Source organism: Gasterosteus aculeatus, chromosome 13 (assembly GCF_964276395.1).
Source record: "Gasterosteus aculeatus chromosome 13, fGasAcu3.hap1.1, whole genome shotgun sequence".
NCBI lineage: Eukaryota > Metazoa > Chordata > Actinopteri > Perciformes > Gasterosteidae > Gasterosteus > Gasterosteus aculeatus.
The window spans coordinates 18945399-18971413 of NC_135701.1; the positions used below are offsets into that span (position 1 = coordinate 18945399).

Here is a 26015-nt window from a genome sequence, read left to right on the forward strand (position 1 = left end):
CTATAAAAAAGCTCCTTCGTTTCAGTGAGCTGCGATAAATAAACACTAGCAGTGACATTTAGGGTCTTATGTGACATTAATTCCATGCCGACACGTCAAATTTACAACCAATTGCAACGTCGCAGTTTCAATTTGTGTTATTGACTGTGGATATTTCTGGCTCATATAAAAGGCAGGGCAATCTCCACTATAGATGGTGACTTTCTATCCAGAAAAAATAATTAGGAATAGTAGGAGTGAAGTTTAGGAATATTTATGGGAGAAAAAGCAGAGAGATTTATCTGTTCTTTGTTTCTAATTTAGTCTAATTGGTACGTGCGTACCTGCTGTCGCTGCTACCTGCCATGTTTTTTGTGCATTATTTAAATGTCCACTTCATCAGAAACTATTAAGCAAAGATGGCTGCATGTCTCATTGCACAATTCAAAATTCAAAGCACCTCAAGCACAAAAAGCAATTTTGAGCACCAACGGAGATTTTCTTAATTTTCCATTCCTGTGCAGCTTTTTAATTTGATTTAAAAAATTGCACCTGAAACTATTTCTGTCAATACTTATTTTTACTGCGCTAATTAGGCATTAACATTTCAATCAATTGAAAATTTTTTCAAGATTCACAATCATCCGTTATCAACTTACTACCTGTGCTTTTTATTAAATCAGCAATGATGTCCCGTCTCTGGCAGCCATTGGAACACAGCAGCTTGCAATAAGGAGAAAAAGATGAAATCATAACAGGCATTTTGTAGGCGGGCCGGGTTTGGTAACAGACCGAGGGGGGGGGGGGGGGCATCGATGAAAGAAAAGCACGCATGATGGAAGAATCTGGAAGGGGTCAAGGGGAGCTGACACCCATCAATTTTCCCTCCTTAGTCTATCTGTGTAAGACATCGCTCACCCCGCCGGCCCGGACGCACACGCAGACAGGCGCCAGATATCACAGACCCCTGGCAATTGGCTTTGTCATGACCTTTAACCATTATATATATCTGTGCATGTGTGTGTGTGTGTCCGTCCCAGATGCCTGTAAGACCAATATAAAACGTGGGCTCTAAAATCAATTTACTTCTTTCTTTTCTGATTCACGTCCCACAAGCCGGCTTGTGTCACAGAACGAGATGAACGAACCAACGGACGTCGGACGTACGCTCCATTTCAATGCCGCGACCGCGGAAAACCCGTGTTTTATTTAAGACCCGCCGTGTTTCTTTTCCTCCGCGTGCTCCCGATGAAATCACAAAGGACTCGACGGTCAATCGTTTCCTTCTGAACTTGGACACAACCTTGACTTACGAATGCAGCCGCCGACCCCGACTGTGGCGTCGGCTGTGGGAGAAGACGATGCAGAGAACGTCTGTGGGGCACTAATGATCAACGGTGTGTGATTCATGCCGGCAGCAGATAGTCGCGGTCTGACAGGAGGAGAGGAGAAGCGGGTAATGAGTCTACAAAGCTGCGAGGGCACGATGTGCACCGCGGTTTCGGTTTCGGAGTTGTCAAAATGACAAAGTGTCACATTTCTGTAAGTAGGAATCAGAACAGAGGTAGAAGTAAAAAAATAAAAAATACCAGAGAGAAAGTTGAACATAAATCTAAAAGTGATTACTGTTATGAACGGATTCTTTTGGTAATAAGTGATTTAATAATGTCTCACTCTCACACAGTGGCTGGAAGGGAGACTCCTTAGTTTTCTCAGACACAGCTTTTGAGATGCTCATCCAGTAGTGCTCTTCACGTTGTCGAGTCAGTTATCCAGGCTCAACGCGGCAAATGTTAAAAACCATTAACCACCACTTTTCTCTCTTGTGTCTGCAGGTTGGAGAGTCCATCGTACGAGGTGATGCAGCTGGAATTTGAGGTGGACAACGTGATCAACCTGGTGCCGACCCAGACGCTCCACTGGAACATCGAGTACCCGGCGGGCGCGCAGGCCTCTTCCCGGCAAACCGAGAAGGTCTCGCACCTCTACATCAGCAACGCTGACATACAGGGGATCGTTCCCCTGGCTGAGGTAAGAGGTGACTCGACGCAGACATCTGTGGTCGCACGCGTTGACGTGCCGAGCGGGACACATTTCTTATGCTGGAAATAGATTTTTCCCTCCTAACCTTCCTGCTGACACCTCCAGTCCAGTCCTTCCCTTCAGGTTGATCAGAGCGCTAAAGGTCAGCTAGTTTACCCCCTGCTGTTGCTACCACACACACAGCAGGTTTCACCCTCACAGGTTTTCAAATGACAAGCACCAAGTATAAAGCAAATATTACTTTCAATGCAAATTCCTATTCTGATTTAAATTCAATGCTTCCTGTCTGGGGAAGACGGCAAACCTTGACATAAAACAGGTGAAGGAAAACATCAGATGCGTTGTTATCATATAAGTTATCTTATATTTGTAACCTTTCTCATCATCAGCACCATTACTTCATACTTTCAGTGATGAAATCAGACACGTTATATAACCGACACCGATGCTCCGGCTACGGAAACCAAGAACTTCGCACTAAAAAAGGTGATGAGGAGGAGGAGGAGGAGAAGGAGGATGATGCTTTTCAAAATACTCCTAGTTCCATTACCACTGAGATAGTGCTAATCTGGCCTGATAGCCCTCCTTCAAACACCAAAGCCCTAGTGAGGAAACCCAATTTTGTTCAGGCTTTTGCAAGCTTGAAACCATCATTTCAAATAGCGGTGCTGTTGGGATTTTGCAAGCTTTTATTTTCTTTTTTTTAAGGGGGCAGTGTGAATAGAACTCTCGGGTTGGAAATGCCACATATCTTCCCCCTGAATACTTAGAAACAGAAGTATATGAATGTGAGGCTTCAGCTTTGAAAATCAATTTAAAATATGTCTGTTCATGTCATAAATTACCATTAATGACAAAAATACCATTTAATTAGTTATCCCATTAGGATCAATTAGGCTGGACCTTGTTTCAGTTTAGTGTAATATGTGAAGTTCAGTCCAAATCTCCTGATAAGCCTGATTGGTTGTTATCCAGTAACTCTGTATTATTCACCAGCGTCTGCTCCCGTCCGCTATGCAAGTAAACTGCAATTACCCCTTTGAGTGCGATCAGCCCGTTGAATAGCCGGTTCAGCGTTTCTCATTCTTCCAATGCTTCAACAGCACCTGCCAGTACATTGTTATAGATAAACGGTTTGAAACCTGTTGTGATGTGAATTAAAACAAAACCACTTGATATTAAAACAAAAGATAATGTGTTTGGGTTCGAATGAGTATGTTTGTTTGCGTTGTGTGATAAAGGAAGTTAACTTTAGCACAGGACGCACCCGACCGAATGCAAATGTCTTTGAACACATTCACCTACTCGCCCAGTTTAATTCTCTGTCCCTTCATCTCTCCTTTTGGTAAAAGCATCAAAATGGATGCTCTCAGAAGTCATTGCGCCCGCTGATTTGTTTACCAAAATGGCCGGGTGTGGATTGCTGGTTGCTCGTCGTGTCTCTCCCGGAGAGGGGCCTCGGGTCAGAGGTCACCGAGATGAAAGCCGCAACGTTTCAGGGTCTTTGGAGGATGGAAGAAGAAGGAATCAAATTATGAGCTAGAATCTTCAAAGCCGGCCGGATGTGAAAGCTTTCATCAAGTCCTGCATGATTCTCCCTAAAAAACCCCAAAAATAAACAATCCCACATCTGAGGAGCGGAACAAAAGTGTAATATTTAAAGGTACAACAAACACGTGACGAAATGTGTGACCTTAACCGCCGTCGCACTGGTAAACAACCAAAACAACAGACATGAGCAGCACTCTAAACATCATTTCTGTGATCCGTCTGATTGAACTCCACCACGGACGTCTTCTACCGTCGAATCAAAAGTCTGCTTGTCAACCGTTCCGACGTGGCAATGCGGCGGCTTCTCTCTTCACGATGCAGTCCCGAAAAGCAGAAGACCGCCCGCCGTTAATAAGCCCTCTCTGACATTTCCCCGCTAATTCCGCATATCCATTAAGGTTCTGGTCTCCCGGCTGAGTGGGAAAGAAAGAGGCCCTCTTCAGGAAACAAGGGATTATTAGGAGTAATTTGTCCTCAGCGGGGGCTGAAAAATTGGTTTCATCTTTGAGAGAGAGGAGTGTGGGGGTGAGGAGAGGAGAGTGTTTGGGGGAGGGAGGGAGGGAGGGAGGGACAAAAAGAGAGATGGAAACAGAGTTAGACTGATAGACCTCATATTCAAAGTCAACACCATGAAAAAGCCGTTGGCATTGAATGTTCTGTTACCGTTATTTCTGCAAATAGCCAAACAAAAATTACAAAAAAGAACCGTATGTTTTGTTTTTGTGATCTTCTATAATTTTTAGCATTCAGCCAAAATAATGAATATTATGACATTGCATCCAATTTCCTATGCTGTGTCATTACTGTCTCTGCTACCTCGAACCAATCACATTCACAATGACTCAATCCCCTGCTGCAGCAGAGTGTGGGTTCATATTATTAAATAGATATGTTGATATACTGCATAAGTGCTCCACCTTATACCCTTTAAGCGATGGATAGATATCTACCACAGTTTCTATTTGCATGGGTTACAGTTTCTAAAAGAAAGAATAACTAAAAGGAGTTGCACTTGTTTGGTCAGCAGATGAACACATTATCCACACTCCACAAAGAAAAAGTTAGAAAATATAAATGTCTCTTAACACATTTTTATCAAGCAAATATCAGAGCCAAACAGCAGGTACAGTACAGCGCGTCAAACCTGCCGCCGTTGTTATCAACGTGTGGCACAGAGGTGTTGCTGCTGCCGACGTTTCAGCACCACGGACAGCGTCTCAGCGCTCGCAAAGCGGAACTATGTTGATGCGGTTTACAGTGCGAGAAGAGGAAAACTCACGCTCTCTGTTCCATCCACCAATCTGTGTCTTTACCCGTTTTAACGATGACCGAACCTGAGAGGAAATAATGGACAGAAAGAGGAACAAAGCGGCCCGTCGTGTTAGACAGCGTAGAGACGGAATGAGAAGGCAGGTCAGAAACGGACCCGCCAGGCCTGCTTTGCTCTTAGAGGTATTTTAGCGGCTGATAAATTGGATGAGTAATAACGTTGGTTTATGTTCTGTGCCATTACAGACCTCTGCTTGGAATGAGGCTGTTTCACAACCTTTCACACTGCGGAGAAGAGAGAGACTGAAAAATATTGACTCTTTTTTTGGGTGAAATAGGTACGATTTGAATAATTTACACTGAGATACTTCGCCATTGGCAACGTCTGAAGTTTGGATTGTGTGACGAAGCCAGGAGGGAGCACTTAAGATAAGTGGGCTCTTAATTCAACTCTTCTGATTGGTTCTCTCTCAAAGGAAGTCAGTAAGTAGGAAGAGGAAACTCCGTAGTCAATAATCTGTTGATGAAAGCAGACACACAAATGGCTCTCAAACTCAATTATAGATTCTCCATTTTCACAGCTTTTGTCTATTCCCCCATTTGTTTTGTGTGCCTTTGTTTCAGAGGTGGTTTAAAGCATGTGTTTGCTAATTTAACCCTGAGCAACACTGTGTGGAATCGTATCACAAGCACGCTGTTGGTTCTAACGCACAAACTCCTCGCTTGTAGTTGCCTGTAATCTCGTATGAAGACAAAAAGAGATTTAATGGATCCTATAAAGAACAAATTGTAATCAGGAGTTGAAGGCCATGAATAATTCATGGTAGATTATTTCTTCGTCCATTCATTAATAGCTATTCCAGACATTTTTTAGGGGTTCCTCTGTCAGATATTTTAACTTGATTAACCTTATGATTTTGGCTGTTAGCCTTGAGTACAGCTGTTTTATTGACTGCTGTGAGCTTCCCCCTCCCAACCACAGATACACACACACACACACACACACTTACAGTATTTTCTTGTCACATGACATGTGACCGGATTTAATTTCCAAAGTTTGAAGCCAGACACAGACAGGAATGTACATGAAAAGTGAATGAAACAAGTATGATAAGGTCACATGGTCCTCAGCGAAGGGGATGAGAGGCAGATTTGCTCTTCCTCAAAAATCTTCCAAAAAATAAATAGATAACTAATTAGTACTGCTGAACAATGTACTATCCACTGATATTATGTGAGCAAATGTGTAGGCGAGGGATGAGTCATCATGTTGGCCGGGCTTTAATCCACCCAAACCTCACTGAGGAAGCACTCTGTGTGGTTCGTGGTGGGAATGTAAACCTGCATGAAACCCGCTGGAACTCAGCAGGTCTGCAACATGAACCCAGAGAGCGGCGAGGGCTGCGCTCAGACAAAGTGACCACACACGATTCGCTCATTTGACTTTTGCTTTTCTAAAACCAAACCCGCCAGAACTCCTGCGCACCACAGAGGAAGAAAGGAAAGCGTGAGGGATGGAGGAGGAGGAGGAGGAATAGAGCGAGGGGAGACGAGAGCAGGGCACTTCTAATGCAATTAGAGGACTGGAAATTGAAAGTCTCCGTGGGATCTTTGCTAGTGTTTTTTTTGTGTGTGTGTGTGTGTGTGTGTGTGTGTGTAGGGAAAGGGCTGTTAGGCTTCGTGTCCACCTCATGTTTTCATCCCTCCTGCGTCGTGTTTTATCTCTTCGCTCCTCGTATGGTTCCCTCCCTACAGTCATTCTCTTCATTTCACGCTCGGCCCGTCCATTTCTTAGATATATTTGCATTCAACACAGTATTCTTTTTAAACGTCTGCTTATAGTCATCTCATTATATATTTAGCCTGCCATCTTTATGTTTTTATCGTACATTTTAGTGTGATTGCTGGACATTTACAAACATCAGATGAAATGATGTTTACACGGCAATGGTAACAGGAGCTAATTGCATCCGAGCAATCAAGAGGTTGAAATGATTACTGTCTGCTACGTGTTAATGGCAACATAATTCAAAGTTAAAAGACAACAAGTAGACATTCTTATTTCCAAGCAAAAATTCGCTCACGTAGGCAAAGAAATGCGAGGACGTATAATATATATTCTAAATATACACCAGGTACACATAATGTGGTGTGTATAATGTCGGTGTGTGTTTCAGGGAAGGCTTAAAACAACACAGCAGCTAATTACACCTGCTCTAATAAGCTCTTTGCATAATTACCACTGACGAACCTTAACGCTGTCCCCAATAAGACTTCTGACCCCATTAGCGCCTGTGTGCGTGGACGAGTGTGGCGGGGGGGGGGGCTAAGCCCGTAGAGTTAACCTTTGCTTTCCAAAAGTAGGTTGGGTGCTAATTGCCCCAGCAACATGGTGATTGACTCTCACATACCCCCGTAGGCTTGTCTGCATGTAATTAATTGCATTGTAATGATTGTGATGACGGACAGACAGGTTGCACAGCGAGGGGCATCAAGACATTGGCTGAGGTTTAGGACCCTTTCATTTGATTGATAGATACGCTTAGATTGACAGAACAATTGATGCCCACACCAAGGTTAGTCTTAAAATACCAAATATAGAAAGAAAATACGGTGGGATAAAGAGTAAAAAGGGTTCAGACTGGATGGTTGCCACTAACAAACAGAAACTTTCACACAGGGAATCAACGCAAATGTTAGTTTTCACCGTAATTCATCAGAAGCAATGAGCATCAATGCCTTTTCCTTTTAAATATTCTGCCTCAAGTTCAGGCGCTCACCTGATCTAACCAAAGCCTCACACGGCTGTCCTCCCACCAGCTGGGGGTTCGTTATCAATCGGACATGTTTCATCGCACACTGTGCGGTTGAATTAGTCACACGGGGATCAGCAGCACCTCCGAACGATCCGCGCCGGCTCTCAGCTCACATCAGTCCTGTGCCGTCCGCCTACACGCATTAGCTGCTGCGCCTAGTTCATTTCATTATGCCACATCAACACTGACGGAGCAAGCAAACTGAAATATGAAGTGCCGGCGTTGCATTGAAACGTTGTATAAGAGCGGACTACGTGTTCCCACACAAGACAGTCGTAGTAATAATATTAAAGTAGATGGTGTTACATTTACACTCAAGCAAGTGGCTGGAGGAGACGTTGTACGTTGATAGCAGCAAACGCCAAGCTGATGAGTTAAAGAGGCCGAGAGACGGTTTGATATTCACAGTTCCTACGTGCAGTACGTTTTTGAATGACATCATTTTAATGTTATTGTATTTGTAATTGATAAAATAAAACTAAAAAAAAATTGTGGACATGCAAGCTGCTCCTTTTTCTGACACCATGCAAGTAATTGCGTATCAATGTATTTTAAATGTATTTAACCCACATTGAACATTGACAAAGTCTGTTGAAACGTGCAATTCAGTGTTATGAGTAGCGTAGCGTGTTTTCCCCGGTGCAGGCAAAGTGCAGTGTCGGTAAAGTACAGGATCTGGCTGCTGCATTGGATGTGACCTGCTCGGGTGCAGATTACTCACCACACAGTGTCATCGGTTACAAGACCGCTCTAAAAATACTGAACTCTCCTATTAAGGTTTGGGTAGACAGACAAACATCTATTCAATAACACACTTTTAAAGACCTTCACGCCATTTTAATATTTACTCCCAACAAGGCAACAAGAAGGTGTGAGTTTTGATGAAGGCAGACGAGCTCAGTCAATAATCTTCCTCAGGAAATGTGGGAAAATAACTTATTGTAAACCTTTGCACCGATAATCTTTGATTCCACAGGGAGAAAACAGGGGTTGTGAAAGTCTTAAAATAACTCCATGAAGAGAAGAGTGGAAATTTGGCTCGAGCTTCGTTAGAAATGATTATTCTGAAGTCTTGTAGATCACAAGAAACATTACAGGGTTTGTCTAAAGCCAGAAGAAATGACTCTGTGTAACAAATAGATCCGATGCCATCACACATACATGCACTCACAAGTATACAAAGAATGGAACACACTCCAACATGCACACACACACACACACAACTGTGTTAAAGCCAAATGAATGAGCCGGGTCTCCTCAGGCCTAATAGTCCCGCTGTAATTAACATTGTCACAGCGATAATAACCATTTATGCCTGACATATCCCACACACACACACACACACACACACACACACACACACAACTGTCCAAAAACCTCCATCTTGTCCAGGCAGCTCGCCCAGCTGTCACCTCCCTCGTCTGTCTCCTTCTCCCTCCCACCTCCCCTCCTCTTTCTCCTCCTCCTCTCTGTCAGTACTTAGACCTCACGATCCTTCTTTTTTCCAACGTTCACTCTCCGCCTCCCGTCCTCCTCTCTCCTTTTCCTCCTTTCCTTTCTCTCACTTCCTTTTCAAATATTCAAAAAAGAGGGTGGAGCCTACAGGAGTTCAGCAGGATGCCAGGTAGGTTAAAAGGTTACAGGCGGCTAACAAAGGGAACAGACACAGCAGGCAGAGAGTCCTTGTTCAGGCAGGTGATGTGTGCAGACACACAAAGCATCCAGGGATACATTCACTGAGGTCAGCTGACTAAAAATAACAAAATATTTTGGTTCTTTAGTCATTCCCCATCACAGTATCAATAAGTGAGATCTTTGCCCTCTTGAGGGTTGGCAACACATCCGAACACTAAGAGAAAAAGATCCCACACGCCTGCAAGACTTAAATTACACCAGAAGTCCTTTTTCATCATTCAAACCGAATCATCCAACAAGAACATGCGCCACAACTTTCATCCCTTTTAAATTTCATGATTCAGCTCCCGTGGCAGCAATTTTCATTTGGCCTCCTAGTTAACTTCAGTCAATTCAATACCAATTGGCACCACTGGCTTTCTTTTGAGAGTGCTGAATAAAATGTGCATTTCTTTTCAGATGTTTCTTTAGTTAAACCCTCAAAAACAAGCCTACGGGCGTTTAAGCATCTCCCGACTCTCTGTGTCCGTAGACGTGAGAAGCTGCTGCCTCATTGATGTTGCAGCAGTCTGCACATTACAATGAAAGTCTTAAGTGAACAGTATTGACTGGCTGCTGAATCACAATACCAGTTGAAGTTGAGGTTCATTTACTTCAACGGGGCCAATTGGAAACACACGTCATTTCTACATCTTCACTTAAGTGACTCCAGGAAGAGAGAGCGAGGGAGACCAACGCTCGTAAAAGTATCGCTCGTAGACGTTCCACTCGACGACAGCCGGCATAAAAAAGTAACAACTCAAAGTGCTTTTTTTCCTCTCTGGGCTTCAGAGCATTAATGTGGCATCACATAACTGTTTGGCCGGATGGACGTCAAGGAGCGACGTCTCCCTGGTCAGAGAACCAAGTCACTCCCCCCTAGTCACCCGCATGCTTTCACCACTAGCCAAGTGTGCCGAGTGCAAATACTTCTTGTAACCAACATGTGCAGTACATTGAGGCAGTTCAAGCTAATATACTGCCTCATACTGTCCATTGCCATGCAGCACATACAGGCAGCAAGAGCATTAACGCACATATGTACAAATCCAATCTACATATCGTGCCAAATTGAAATAACACCTCGATGACACGCATGCACCAATAATGTTTCAATTCAGCGAGATAACTCGACTTGAAACAACCTCAATTAACGTGTTAACTCGGCTGGGATAATGGCGTTGGAGCAGCAACGTGCTGAACATCTGATTTACACCCATGCACGCCTTCACCCACTTTATTGCTTATAATTCAACATATAATGGTGCATGACCTGTATTTCATTTCTCCTCAGTACAGATGTTCATTCATGTTACTTACACACCCAAACTTACTTTCTTTGACTCTGCTCGGTTTTCCCTCTTTTAAACCATTGCCAAAGCCGTACAATACAATAATAAATATCCACAATTTAGTGTCCAATTACATTGTTTTCAATGGGAAGGAAACTGTATTGTGGCCACATTCTTCTAATTCTTCCTTTCCTTCATGTATGTCTTCTGGCCTCTTCATCATCCTCTCGTATACTGTATGTTTACTCTGATGAACACACGATTTAGTACTTCACTGCTTTGCTTTGAATCTGTTTCTTTTCTATACAATACATTTTGTCCCTCAGACCGATTTTATATTAAATACACGTGCACATAGATAAACCACATGATTACATAATGACACAAGTTCCTGGTCCGGATAAAATGTTCTGCCTGTTACTAGAGGGTATTTGTTTGATCCTAATGAAAAATCCATTTGCCCCATTAACAGTTTCTCCAAAGCTAATTGGTAAATCCGTCGATTGATGAAGTGGCTTCAATGTCTTTTCTATCTCTTTTGATGGCTTCAGATGGGATAAAGTAGATGTTCATGATGCAGCGCTATGCTGGAGCACCAATGGACCACTTCAAATAGTGGTAATATTGTTAGGCTATGTGAATCCATTGGGAAATTACATAAGCCAATCATTTTTAATTCCTGAGTCAAACGGGATGACATCAACGTACTTATGAAATGTGATTTATGTACCAAATTGTTACTGAGTAATAAAATAATAAAACCTGTGATGCTGTGATAACAGTAGACTAATTGCACATGTCTCCTGCAAAAGGTCCACTTTGCATCCACACCTAAGTGAGTTTCCGAAATACAAAAAATGTTGGTGAATTTCTCATAAATTGCAGCATTTCAACAAATACAATCGTGAAATCCACTTAAATAAAATACAAATAAAGTTTTAAAACGTATTAGTATTTAGTTTAAAGTGCCTCCAGCATGACGCCCAGCATAGGTATACATGACACATAAAAAGCATGCAATTGTGTAACATTTGTACCAAACTGGATCCATCTACCTTTGACTCATTTAACCATGAAAATAAAGATCTCAGTCATCAGTGTATTTCCCAGCATTTACCGCTCTGTAAGAAGAACTCTCCTGATTGGTTTCCAGACAATTGGTTTTGGATGAAGAGGTCACAGCCAGACCAAAGGGAGACTCTATAGTCGCATACGTTCCGAGCCATTTCCCCCCAATGAGAAACTTGACAATTTAAAGAATGAGCAGAAAAGTGCATTTGTTTTAGTGTGTGTATGTGTTACGACCTTTGTGCATTTACCGCAAGCACAGTCAGAGATTAGTGGCAGCAGTACTTCGACTGGAAGAGCTGTGTGTGTGTGTGCAAGAAAGAGAGAGGGATATAGACCAACAGACAAGTAGGGCGAGACTGAAAGAGAACTGCTTACACGCTCTCGTTGTCACAGTTGCTATAGAATTTGTACAGAAGAGCAAAATGCTCCAGTTTTTTCCACTGTCAACTCTTTACAATCCTCTGTCTGTCTGTCTGTCTGTCTGTCTGTGTGTGTGTGTGTGTGTGTGTGTGTGTGTGTGTGTGTGTGTGAGGCACCCTGCGTGTGTTCCTGTGATGGGTGGTCTCGCTCTAGTTGCTTCACTTTAAGTCGCACACATTATTTACAGGGCACACACACACACACGTGGATAAGCTTCATTGAAAAGAACGGATGTTTCCTGGACTTTTCTCTCTGCAACATGCACACACAAACAAATGTGTCAGCGCACACTGGATGCATACGCGCAGACCTTTTTTCACGCACTCGCTCATGCGTGCAGGCTGGCACACAGGGCCCTGCAGACCTCTGGTTCATTCATACATAGCGACGTTTGACACACCGGACCTAAGCATGCACACACCTCCTCGCAGCGTATCTCACAGCAGCTTTTAAAGGCAGTGGGGAGCCGCTTTGTTGACGAGCCACTTAATAATTCCCTCGGACAGGCGTGAGATTCTCTTCTTTTCTCCCTCTTGTCTCTCCTTCTGACTCCTTTGCTCTCGCTCTAATATTCTTCACCTCGCTGTTTTTACCGGGGTTTTTTAATTTTTGCGCAATTCCTTTGCGCCCACTCCTCCACTGTTTCTTGCTCCCTGTCGGCTCTCTATTACTGGCGACGATGGTCTGTTTGTTTGTCGGCCGGTTTTCATTCATTCAACCTGCAATCGGATCCCTTCGTACGAGATGTCTCGTCATTGGCCGTTCTCTCTCTCCCGCTCCTCTGCGAGTCGGCTCAATTATGATTAGATAAGGACATAATTCAATTATTTTTCCATCCTCATTAGAGATGCTCGTTCTCCAACAGCAGCCAGTGTTCAATGCCGGTCAGACAGGGGGGGTCACGGACCCGTGCAAATAGACGGCCAATTACTTTTCCCCGTGCCGGTGTGTCCTTCTGAATGAAGTGTGGAGGCCCTCTACTGTCCTGCGTAGATGTCGCATTAGCACATTATCATTTTTTCTACTTACTTAGAATGAATTGCCTGCTTGTTGTTTTTTGGCTGTGGTGCAGATAGCAGAGATGTAAACGTTATGTTAGCACGTTAGCATTTAGGCTACATACCAACGCAAACACACCCCTCCTCTTAGTCTTTCATCCCTCCATCGCACACATCAGCAGTATTTTATTTTCAGGCGAGGCTGTGCGCTGTTTAAGGAGGGAGAATAACACAATAAGAGTCTCTGTGCACGAGAGAGAGACATCTCATTAATTAAAGGTCACAGTGCTTTGTGGTATTAGCAACGTTGTCCAACTCTTTATTGTGTTGATGTTCCTATCTTGTTTGGTGTATCTGTACCCTGATATGCTATTTATTATTGTGTGTTTATGTAGGATTCTATACACAGTATGTGTAACTGTGAATGTTGAAATGTACTTTTATATCTTTTTATGGTTTTCCAACTCTGTCGCTCACAAAATGATGTTCCTATACAATTAAACAGCATTCTCAATCAAGGTTCAAGGGACCTTTACTTATAATGGATTGTTTTGTCATTGTTGTGTGTGTGTGTGTTTGTTTGTGCTCTTTCTGTTGGAAGGATCCAATCAAATGTAATTTTTCTGATTACATTAATTGTGAGATTTATAATCGCCTCATTTTCTCTCTCTCTCTCTCTCTCTCTCTCTCTCTCTCTGTATGTCTCTCTCTCTCTCTCTCTCTCTCTCTCTCTCTCTCTGTATGTCTCTCTCTCTCTCTCTCTCTCTCCCTGCTGTAAAACGTCCCCCATGTCTGTGTTAATTCCTCCCTCTCCTTCTGAATCTTTTAACATCTCCAGTCACGTCTTCTTAGGACATGATTAATTAATACAGATGCATTTAAACAAATGTTGAGTTACCTCTCATTCAGAACAAGAGCATAGCGTTTTATCTTCAAATAAGCTTTTCTTTTCTCCCTTTTCTCCCCGTAGGACACAGAGGTGTTGAACACAGCCATTCTCACCGGCCGTCGCGTCGCGGTGCCCATCAAACTGGTTACCGTGGAAACCGACGGGCAGGTGAGGGAGGTGGACGACTCGGTCACCTGCACCTCGACGGACGTGAACGTGGTCAAGGTACGCGTTTATGTATATATGTATTATTATGTATGTGTCACCTTTAACATTAGTTGCTAGTGATTGAATTTATTTAATGCACTTACAGACACACAGTCGCTGATGTAGTTATAAAACCAGGCTCGTCAGACATGCACAAACAACGATATGTTTAAATAGATACCTTACATCGATGATTGGTCTGCATTGCGGTAAAGTAAACTCGCTGGTGTTGTGATTGAAAATCTCAGGTAAGTGAAATATGGATAAAGAAATCATTTCTCAAGAGTTGGAGAAAAACAACTGTTTAAGCGGCAGGGTGGAAATCACAATAATGTGAGGAAGTAAACGTGGGGTTATTTTTACACAGCAAGTAATCATCCTGAATCATCATCATACTTTAAAATCTTTAAGGATTTGTGTTTATTTCTAATTCACTTTGTGCACTGGAGCATAATGGGACACTTATCACAGTATGCTGGATGTTTCAATCACTTTCTGTTTACTGAAAGTTGTACGGGGGCAACTTTTCATTTAATAGGCAACCTCGAGGGAACTGAAGTTCTTCATATTAAGTTCAGTGTGTTTTTAAAGTAAAGCAGCATAACAATCCGCGTCGGGCACAACACTGGTTTCCCATTGGACGAGAGCTCGACCCCACCTGTGACATCACCAAGCCGAAAGGAGGGGGGAAAAAACCGTTGGTTCCTTAAAGAAAATGTCCCAGAGGTCTTTTCACCCCATTTTATATGTTAATAGCCAAATTCGGCCCTGCCAGATGCAAACATCTGATGCTTGGTTGCATCAAATAATAAGTATGACATTCAGCTGATCAAAAGTGCCCTGTGGTATTTCCGTGTAAACAGCTTGTTTACATTCAGCGATGCTGGCCAAAACTCACCCCGTGTAACCTGAGGCCAGACAAATACTACTTTTTCTTTAAAAAATCTGCACTCTTTTTCACATGGTTGCAGTCCTTTGAGTTTCAACCTGCACACGAAAGCTCAACAGAAATGCCGCGACAGTGAACAAAGATGAAACACATTCAAGAAAACACCTTAGCAGAAACAAACAGAAGATTGATTCTTGTTGTAGCCACTTCTCCTCGGTGCCCTCCGGGCCGGTAGTCAAACACGCCTTGCGACAGCTTCCATATGAGGCCAATTCGCCGGTACAAGCCGACACCAGTCGAGCTGTTTGAGTTCGATCAATGGCGACGCAGCGAAAAATGCAGTGAATTCATTCAGATAGATGTAATGTTAGCTGTCTGGGTATGTGTGTATGAAAGAGTGTGTACGACACACACACACATCATGTTTAATAGATGCCTGCATCCACGCTAGGTCAATAATTTACATCAACAATAGCCTTTGAATTATGCTGTGCATTTTGGGTAAAGCATTTAAAACATTCATCATTGAATATCTCAGTATGTGTTCGGCTGAGCAGCTGTGTCTGGGAGGGGGAGGGAGCGGGGGGGACCTGCGTTGACATCCACCAAAAGTCCCGCCTGCGCGGCTTTGTAAACAAAGCTCAGATGACAACAAACACCGAGTCCCTTCCTCCTCTGCTCAGGTAAACATCACACTGCGGTGAGTCTTTACACAGCAAATAGCCGCTCGCTGCAGTAGTGATGCACGTATGCTGATGTGCAGGAAGTGTCGATTGGGAAAGCAGCATCACGCGTGCTGAACGCATGATAGGCGGGTGTCGTTGGTGGGAGACAGAAGCCGCGTATAGCGACCTGCAGCCAGTCGTGAGTTGTTTGTGTGGAAAGAGGAGTGATGATCAAGTGTGCGCAAACTGCTGTTTGTTGACACCTGATGTGACAGATATTGCCTTTCTTGTCTTTCATTAAACACACACACACACACACTCAGGGAAGCATCAACACAGCCGGCTTTTTGACGATGGGACCCACGGGGTGCAGACCCATGCAGCTCTCATTGAATCACAGTGACAGCTGTTAAGTGCAATAACGCGAGCCTGTGTTACACTTTACAACCCCCACCACCCCCACAGACACACACACACACACACACAATGACACACGCACCACCCTCTGCGGCCTGATCTTGAGTTGATTTCACCACACCTGTCATGATGATGCCGTCCCTCACCGGGCGTATAACAGTGAGGCCAGTCAGCAGGAGAAGCGAGAAGAAGCCTTCAGTATCATTCGTGTCTGCTGTTCTGCCGCTTCGCCATGGTTACCTAAACATGGACTTAGAACATGGGAACAATACCTGCGCTCTTGTCACAGCTGGTTACAAACACCACCAAGTGCTATATTTACATTAAAAAAAGTTTTTTCCATAATGACGTTCATCTTGAACCGCAGCGTGTGGCGTTTCTCCAGAGCAACAGTACATTTGTCTTTGGAGCTTATTATTCACAGAGCAACATAAACTAAATCGAATGAACCTGTGCGTTCGTTTTTATAATTATTTATAGATCCGGGCGCCGGCAATAATAAAAAGCATTGAGCCAGAGAGGAGATTAACGGGGAATTAAGGAGCGACTGCAATTTTCTTGTTTTTTTTTTTACTTTTGCATTCCACTGTTGGTTGATTCTTAAACCTTTAAGAAGTCGAAGCTCTTGAAAAACACGGTTATTCTGTGGAAATCAACAGTCTAACGGCAATTGCTTTGACATTCCATTTACCAGCCTTTTGTTTTATTACTCATTGTGGATGAATGCCAATGAACACTTATAAAAAAAATATATAATAAAACGACCGGCTGTAGATTTCAATAATGCATCTTGTGTTTTCTCCGTTTAGTCCATTTATCGCTGACAACAACATAAGCAGCAGTGATGTACTACATAGATAACTACCTCCCCCCTCTCCACCCGCCCTCCCCCGCTCTCCCCTGTGCGTGCAAACCGTCTCGTGATGCTGTCATTAGTGATGCGCGTGTGCGCCGCTATTGTTGACAACGCAGTACGTGTAGGTCGGACGTGTCACAGCCGGTAGGGGACGGACAGGGGACAAGCGCACACATACACTCAAATTAATACCATTATCCTGACCTCACGCAAGCCTCTCTCTGACACAGCAAGGAGGTGAGAGGAGGAGGAGGAGGAGGAGGGACGTGACGAGGAGCCGCGAGAAGATGACGAATCAATTGGGTAACGAGAGGAGATGAGACGAGAGACCTGGAAAGCGGGTTTGAAAGACACAAGCCGACATGCAGATTAGTTTCCCCTTTTAGCTTTAAAAGGACAAAAAATATCAGTAGAGACCAGAAGGCGTAAAAAGCCATGGGAGCAGATTGTGAGAACAAAGGAGGGGAGGCCACACACGGAACTAAAGTAACAGATATCTGAAGCCGGAGCTCCCTGACTCGGCCTTCTCGGGAAGCGGTGACACAACACACACTTGGACACGCGCACAACCACCAGTGATGTAATGTGAGTCCATAAACCCTTTCTCTCATAATGCATTCATTGCTCTCACGCGCACACACACACACACACACTGATCATCTCACAGAGACACACACAGGGGTTGAGCGGTAATTGGTTAGTGGGGGGATTCCTTTAGTGATGTCGTCAGTAATTGAATTTGACAAAGAGGATGACAGAAATGCTCTGAAGTAATGGAGGAGGGTGTGTGTGCGTGCATGCGTGTGTGTGTGCGTGTCTGAATGCACGTTTGAAAGAGGTTTCGTGCGCGTGTTTCTTCACGTGTTTGGACAGACACGAGGCAGATTAAGAATTGATCCGTGTGGCATTTAATGAACCAGTCTCAGACTTTGACACGCGCACATGCGTGCACACGCGTGCACACGCCTCTCTGTCCTCGACAGAGGCGCCGTGCGCTTGTACCACGGTGTCTTTGTCACAAAGCATTTGATGAGAAATGCAAAAAGGCGTCCTTCGCATTTGAAAGACCAGCGGCGGGTGTTTTACCTTCACTGTCCGAGTCAAACGCTCATTTTAGATCAAGTTCCAGTTTAATTGGCAGGTTCTGCTCAACGACGGATGCTCCAGTGATTCATCGGTAAACTGGTGAGCACACCAACTGTTGCACTCCTCAAACTTCTATTTCCCGCTAGTGGGTTTGAAGTTTGTGGCCTCGCATGGTTTGAAGTTTGGGAACGACTGAAGTGAAACAGTTTTCGTGGATCTGCGGGACAGCGGTTAAGGGAAGTGCTTCATCATAGTTTGAGGTAAGCGGCCATCGATCAATCAGACGCCGGTTCTCTGAAGGTCATGGAGTTATTCTTGTAGATGAAGGTGGTGGAGCACATCACATTTACAACACAGGGAGGGACACATTATTCAAAGCTGAGTCTACATCTCGTCGCTTCACCTGATTGTGAAAGAGGGGGACGAGTTGAGCTGAGAAGAGGGAGAGAGAGAGAGAGAAACGGGAATCCCTGAGGGCCGCCGGGGGGGGCGGAGCTGCTTTTTAGTTTTGGTTAATGTGATGTTCTGGGTTGGGATATTAGGCTTCACGGCGATTGGCTGTTTGGCTTCACGGCGATGACACAAAAAAACTACTTCTGGGAGGTGCGTGGAGATGGTATGTATGAAATACGGTGGACGACGCTGTGGTTGTTTATACAGCACTAAGAAACTACTTTTGAATTAACTATACAATAACTACAGAGTTAGCGTTTGGCTAACAGGATTTGATGATTGATATATGCCGATGAAGGTTGGGACACCCACGTCATGTGACCTGCAGTACCAAGCTTGCTCGAATGTTATTGGAGTATGATTAAAATGGGGTGGGACTTATAGAGGGTGACCCACAGGTGGGGAAGGCACCTGGTAACTTATATTAGTCCATACATTGTCCTCTGTCGCACTATGTGGGTGCATTGGGGCAGAAAAATGACTTGTGCAATCTGAGATGTGCACAAAATATTGATTTAGGAAAAAAGGAAAGCTGTTAAGGAAACATATCATGTTACCATCAGCGCTGATAAGACTCCCTTCTTCTGCAGGCTTCTTTAAGCTGCTTTTTCTGACACCAAATCAATCTTTTCCCTCTGGGCTTAACAATACTTTCATTACTGACATTTCGTCCGAGTTCATTTCCTGTTACTGCACTACGACACACTATTCATAACGGCAAGAGGAGTTGACATCAAGCCTCAGGAGCAAGTGGAACCGACCAAAAGAACGAACAGCAAAATTACATTTTTTCCTGTTACACTACAATACATTCATGGTTCATGGATAATTGATATTAAATCTGCTTCACATGCACAACGAGATGCATTGCTACTGTGCCTCTGTCCCTTTCTTCAGCTACAGAGTTGTCTGCAGTGAATGTAAATTCCGGCCATTATGTGTCCCATTGGGAACTTTCTCTTGGTCAATGTTGGAGTTGTCACCGTGTACATGCATCAAAGTCACAAGGACAATTTCCTGTCCACTTATTGCTCTTGGCAAAGAAATTGATTCTTCTTGCTTTTACACATTTAGAGCTGCTGCCCCGGCTCTTCATTAAAACAGATAACTTAAATAAAAAAATCAATCACATCTCAAGTGTTTAAACTCCTTGCTCAGGGAACATATATTCAATGCCTTTTGGAAGTGAACAATGGTCCAATAAGTAAGTATTTTCTTTTGGCAGAATGTGACCTAATCTCCTTAATGAATGGATACGAATAACTGATAATTACATTCACCTTCGGATATTTATTTAAATGTTGCAAGTTGCACTGTTGTGTGTAAATGTCTGGTTAGTGCAAACCACCAACACGAATGATGATAGAAAATATTTTTTAAAAGCTGTGTATGTATAGCTCAAGCCCAGGCAATACACCTCTATTTTTATTTTTAAAAGCAACACAATGCAAATCAAAATGAGAATACGACATACACTTTAATGAATAGATTTATTTGGGAATGAATTTTGCGAAAAAATAAGTAGCACGACAGAAAGGAGATAAATTGTGAGAGGATTTGGTTCAGGTACCTTCAGGTCAATTCAGAGCCTAGAACAGAAATGAAAGGTAAAGTAGATTAAAGGCAGAGGTCGCACACACACACACACATACACATCTAAACTCACACACCTTTTCCATTTAGCAGTAACAGGCTTAGGAAATAGCCGGCGATTTAAAGTGGACATCAGACCGGACCATTAGCAACACCCAAAGACATAAATCTGTGGGAGCTGCGACCTTGATGGGGTTTAAAACTATTTTCTAGACCTCCAGTAATCCAGAAAGACGTTGAGATATTAAATCAGCAAAACCCTGAATGTTTCCCACTGCAACGTTTCCGTGTCCCTCGAGTAAACAGCAAGAGGACAGAAATATCTTGCATCAGAATGGATCTCGTATGATAAGAATTCCCCAGTATTTCATTACTTAGAACTCAGCGGTTAACCTGCAGATGTTTTTTAATGAGATGAAATGAGAAACATTTTCTCATCTTAATGGTTTCACCTGAAACCAAAAAAAGTTGTCGACTGAACTTCCGAGCCATGAGTTTTTCCGTTTACTCAAATGTTTCCAACTTCCTTCGTTATCCACGTCGCCTGCTCTGTGGCCTTTAACAGTCCGCTACATGTGTGCCAGTTTATTTTCGCATTTTAATGAGTGTGTGTACGCTCTAAACAAGGGGCATCATCCAATGGACAGTAGCCTAATGCAGAATATGAGCAATTAGATGCAGTAGAAAAAAATCAACAAAAGGCTCTACAGGAGTGTTACGTAATCTCTGCATGCAGGTGTTCTTTCCTTTAGTGTTTGCCATGGAAATAAAAAGACGTTTTTTGTCACAAAAATAGTCGTTCTTCTAAGTGCTTCTATCGGAATGAATCCCGGGAGAGAGCTGTTAACTGTGGGGTGATAAGGCCTTCTTTCCACCCTTTGGCTGCGTGGGATTCCTCAGGCGAGTTGACATCTTGGAACCGTTAGTTGGGTTCTGCCGGAGGACTGCAGGTTTTTCTTTGGCTTGGTTTTGTTTTACTACATGAACCATCTTGACGAAATATGGAGGATGACATGAGTGAATGAAAAACGTGAAGTGAGAGAACAGCGGTGAGACAGTGCGATATTACGGTGGAAGGGATGTGTGTGTGTGTACACGAGGTGAACTATGGCTGAGGTGTTTTGCTGTGCCCCGTGTCACACTTGCCCTCTCACCTCCATAAAATATACTGGCCTCAATCAATAACTAATTAGCTGCTAATTACCATGCTGAAACACACAGCAGCGACCACATAAACACTCAAACAGCCACATATTGATAACTCAAGCCGGGGATTGGTTGTGTCACACCCGCAAAGGCTTTTTTCTAGATATTTGGCAGATTTACATGCGTTTGCTGCTGCTCCGTGTGCACAACAGAACACAACATCCCGTCTGAACAAAGAAAACATTCCAGGTGCACTTTTTTTTTTTTTACCTCACAGCCTATATTTTCATGTTCATTTGTTTGCTCCTTTAAAGTGAAGAAATATTACATTATTTGTCCTCTAAACTTTTAGCCCCTCGTTTACGTTCAAATATACCACATGTTTCTTTTATAAAGAAACCGTATGTGCAGGAGAACCATTTAAAAACCCCAGTCACATTCCATGCATGCACGAGCACACACGGCCAATAAAGGTGATTCTGGTACTTTAACCACTGCAGAATAATCCAATCACATCAACACAAATGGTTAAACGTGTATTCATTTGTCCTACCAAGATTGTTTAGAAAAGCGAAATTCCTTCCCGCCCTCGCGCTCCCCGCTGGCCTCCATCCATCTTTCTTTCCCTCTCTCACCCTGACATTTTGGCAGCTGTTGCCCGGCCTCCATTTTGCATTCCCTACGGGAGCCATGTTGTTTCCTGGCAGTGCATTAGCACCCCATCACTGGCACAGGCCAACAGTTCAGACACTAAGACAGGACCCATGCTAGTGTGTGTGTGTGGGTACGTCGGTCTGTCCTGCCCTGTGACTGACCTGTCTCCGGAATATTGCAGTGTTTTAGTGTTTTTCGTAAGCCAAAGGACATCAGTTTGTATCCAGGTCATTCAGCAGTAAATGCCGGTTCAAGGGACACAAGCCGAAGCCCAGAGATCACAGTGTCAAAGTCAAGCAAAGGGTCGAAGGCGGAGTTGATTAAAACAAGCTTTCCTGTTTTCATTTGACAAAAACAAAACCTTCCCAAATCTTCACCGAGAGAGACGAGACGATAGACGATGTCGGTGAGGTTCATTCGCAGTGTGCTGAGGTTGAAGACATCTGCAAGAGACGAACCGTCGTTACTCTTTGACTTCCTGTCAGCTGAATGTTAAACTGTCCCCAGCATTGACGTGTTGGTACGGAGGCAGTGGAGCACTCTGCCTTACTCAAAGCCGGTAAAAAAACAAAAGTTCCATGTATTTCCACATATATTAAATCACTCGGGGTAAAACTGGGTAACGCCTCCAGGGCCCAGCTGCTTTTAGAGCAGTGGGAAGCATTAGTGACACTTTACATTTACTGGAGCAGCGCCGGATGTGTTTTCCAACTGAATAAATACAAAAGAAAAAAAATACTTGGAATCTTTATAGAAATCTATTTCATTATTTTTAAAAGGAGACTGTAATTAGATTAGATTAGATTCAACTTTATTGTCATTGCACAGGGTACAAGTACTGAGGCAACAAAATGCAGTTTAACATCCAACCAGAAGTGCAAAATAGCAAAAAGTGCAGAGTATGTAAGTGTAATAAGTGAATAAATAGATATGTACAGTAAGAAATGGTTATGCAATATGAACAGTAACAAATGGACATGTAATCTAACTAAGTTACATATACACTTCTTATGTCTTTTCACACTGTTCCTGTGTCTGTTTGGAAGTCGACTTGGATGTCCCACAAAAGGCAGATAAGCCCAGATGTCCTTATTTCCCCCCAGTCACCTCCTACCGGTCCAACGCCGCCACAATGAGCTCCGAAGCATCCGGGAGGCGTCTAAATCCCCCCCCGTCTGCAGTCATTTTATTTCTTTGTCCTTCTTTGTTTACCACGTCTCCTTCTTCGCACTCAGGCTATTTAAAAGGTGAAAACACAGAGAAGGAATGAAACCGACTCTCTAACCCAACTGCAGCATTTCCCTGCGCTACGCTCCCTGGTTAGCAGCCAGCGGTCGGCCTCCACTGCAGGGCGGCTGCTGGGAGAATGCCAACGTTTCTTTGTACAAATGGCTGTTTGGTGGCCGACAAAGTGCATGCTGGGCATTTCCGCTACACAGACGATAAAAGCCAGTGTGCTTCAGTCACAGCAGGCCGCAAGTACGAAGGATCAGTTATTTGATGTTGCACGTGTTTAAGCAGAAGTCACAGCAGAAGTGGTGTTCAAACTGAGGGTGAGACCTGGTTACTTGTTTAGCATATTCTCACTTGCCTCAATCCCTTGTGCAACTTTGAGATAAAACATGTCTTGCACTCTGCTCTGATGCCGAGTAGAAGAAGGAATACGCGACTGTTCTGTACCTTCTATTTAAATATGAATTTAATAGGGTGTCAGGAAAAAGCAAAAGAGGCCGCCTCATACAGCAAACACTCCCTAAAGCACCCACACACACACACACACACACACACACACACAGACCACAATAAGGCCATGCAGGCAGACATATTGGGGCCAGTGTTGACTTATATCCCTATGCTAATAAGCATGCTAATTTGCACTGCTGTCCAACACACACACACTCACACACAAAAACTCACACAAAAATGAACCCACTGTGCGAAAAGCCTCCCGTCTCCCCCCAAAGCCCTGCAGACCTTCCAGACAGGGGAGTCAAAGTTAGTCCTTGAAAGAAAACATTTTACACAACTACTTTTCATTGTCTTATTGGAAAGAAACATTAAAGCAACAAAGAAAAAGGTCCTCTTCCATGTGAAACCTGGCTGAGGCTACCGATTGGTTCTTTATTGTAATTGCACTGACGTTGTGAAATCAATCCCACTGAGACGGGGCTAAAAGGTTGTGTTAACTGCTCCTTTCGCAAGGTTAAACTTACTTTGACAGCAACATAAATAAAAGAAATCTCACGCAACAAAAGGAGAGGCTTCACTTTATCTTACATCTGCTCACATCTTTCATTTCTTCTGTGCATCCCTTCATCTTCCTCTCCACTTCTGTACCTTTGAGGTTTTTGCTGTGTCACCTTGTGGCCTTTTTTTCTCATTACCTTTTCATAACTCATACCATTGATTTCATTCCATTACTCGATTTTGTCCTTTGCAACTCTATTCATTTCTCCTTCTTCATCCCTGTGCGGTACTCTGCCTCCATCGCTCTCCTCCCTCTCGTGATTGGACAGTTTCCTTGTGGAGAAAATTTGAGTGCAAATAGCCATCAGAGAACACTTTACTCCATCCTTTTCCAAATGTTAAGTGACAGGCCTTGTGATATGATGCTAACTTTGTGTGTGTGTGTTTGTGTGTGTGTTATTGTTTGTCTGTATACCTTCCGACTGCTCTCTCCATCATCTGTCTATTATCTGAGCCACATCAGAATAATATATCAGGCTACAGGCTGCTATCGAGTGCACTTGTGTTTGTCATTGTGTGTGTGTGTGTGTGCGTGCATGAGCACGTGTGTGTGTGTGTGTTGTTTGTGTGTGCGCCTCCTACCTAAATGACAGCCATATGAAACCGCATGCGTGGAAATTGGCCTGCAGTGGGTTTTCTTAAATGACGGACAGGTGGGAGGTCTAATCCCATCAGAGAGTTGATTAGCCCGTCCCTCAGGGCCCGCCCCTGTCTGCCGAGTGGGCCCTGATTGGATGATATGATTTCTAAAGTCGGATGGATTGGATCGCCTGAGGCGGAGAACAAGCGGAATGGGCATGGAGGGAAAGAAGAGAGAGAGAGAGAGAGAGACGGGGGAACGGATTGCTGAGAGTGAGAGAGATGGATGGATCACTTTGCAAGGAGAAAATATACACCTGAGAGAGACTAATATGTGAGAATCCGAGACGGTAACACATAGAAGAAAGACAGAAGGAGAAGCAACTGTAAATTCAGACAAATCACTTAGCTGGAAGGGAGATGGATATGGTTTTAAATAAATGACTCAGCTAAGGGAGCTCTCCGGTAAATGGGGGTGAGCACACGGGGGGCTCCTGAGTAGCTTTCTGAGGAAGGAAAGGGGGGGTCGAGTGGAAGAGAGACGTGTAACAACCTAAGAGCTCATCCCACAGTGTGAATATTGGTTTATGCAGCACTGAGAAACAGGGAAAAGCCAGCGGAGGTTGTTGTTGTTTTGTTGGGGGGGTTCATGGCAGGTTTCACGAAGGAGCTGGTCTGAGATGTATTTAAAGCTGAGCCCAATTAGTTTAATGTAATCCAGGTGCCTCCAAAACCGACAGCGCCATTGCTTTTAAGATCCGACACAAAAAAGAACCAGCGGAGGTCTGTGAGGAAATGGCGCCAGAACAGCAGCAGGTGGTTTTGACAGGCGAGCAGCGGGGGTTCCTGCGCGTCCACGCACGGCACGTCGAGACACGGCCATCAATTAACCTGGGCATCAAAAAGCCACCAATAAAATGGCCTACTCTCTGAAACGACCGGGTGAGAGGTTCCGTCGTGCACAATATCCGCTTTAGGCAAATTGTTTGTTTGCATGCTGCGATCAGAACGGGGCTTTTTAGGCGCATAAAAGCGGTGTGGGGGAAAAAACATTCGGCGTGTCATTAAATATATGAAAGCGTTTTCCCCGCAGACCATCACTACGTAATTCAGCCTCTGCATTCCACCGAAACGCACTTAAAACAGAGAAGCTCTCGGCCTGTTTTCGCTGGAATTGCTGCTGAGAAGTTCGGAAAGTTTTCAGCACTTTGTCTTTGAGGT

General features: G+C 43.8%; 1 protein-coding gene across 1 annotated transcript in view; it reads left to right on the forward strand.

The window, feature by feature from the left end:
* LOC120830948 (transmembrane protein 132C) overlaps positions 1-26015 on the forward strand; it is a 152259-nt gene that overhangs the window by 109996 nt on the left and 16248 nt on the right. The window contains exons 5-6 of the mRNA XM_040195985.2: positions 1815-2010; positions 14084-14227. Of these exons, the coding sequence (XP_040051919.2) occupies positions 1815-2010; positions 14084-14227 (340 nt within the window). The remainder of the gene's footprint in view (positions 1-1814; positions 2011-14083; positions 14228-26015) is intronic.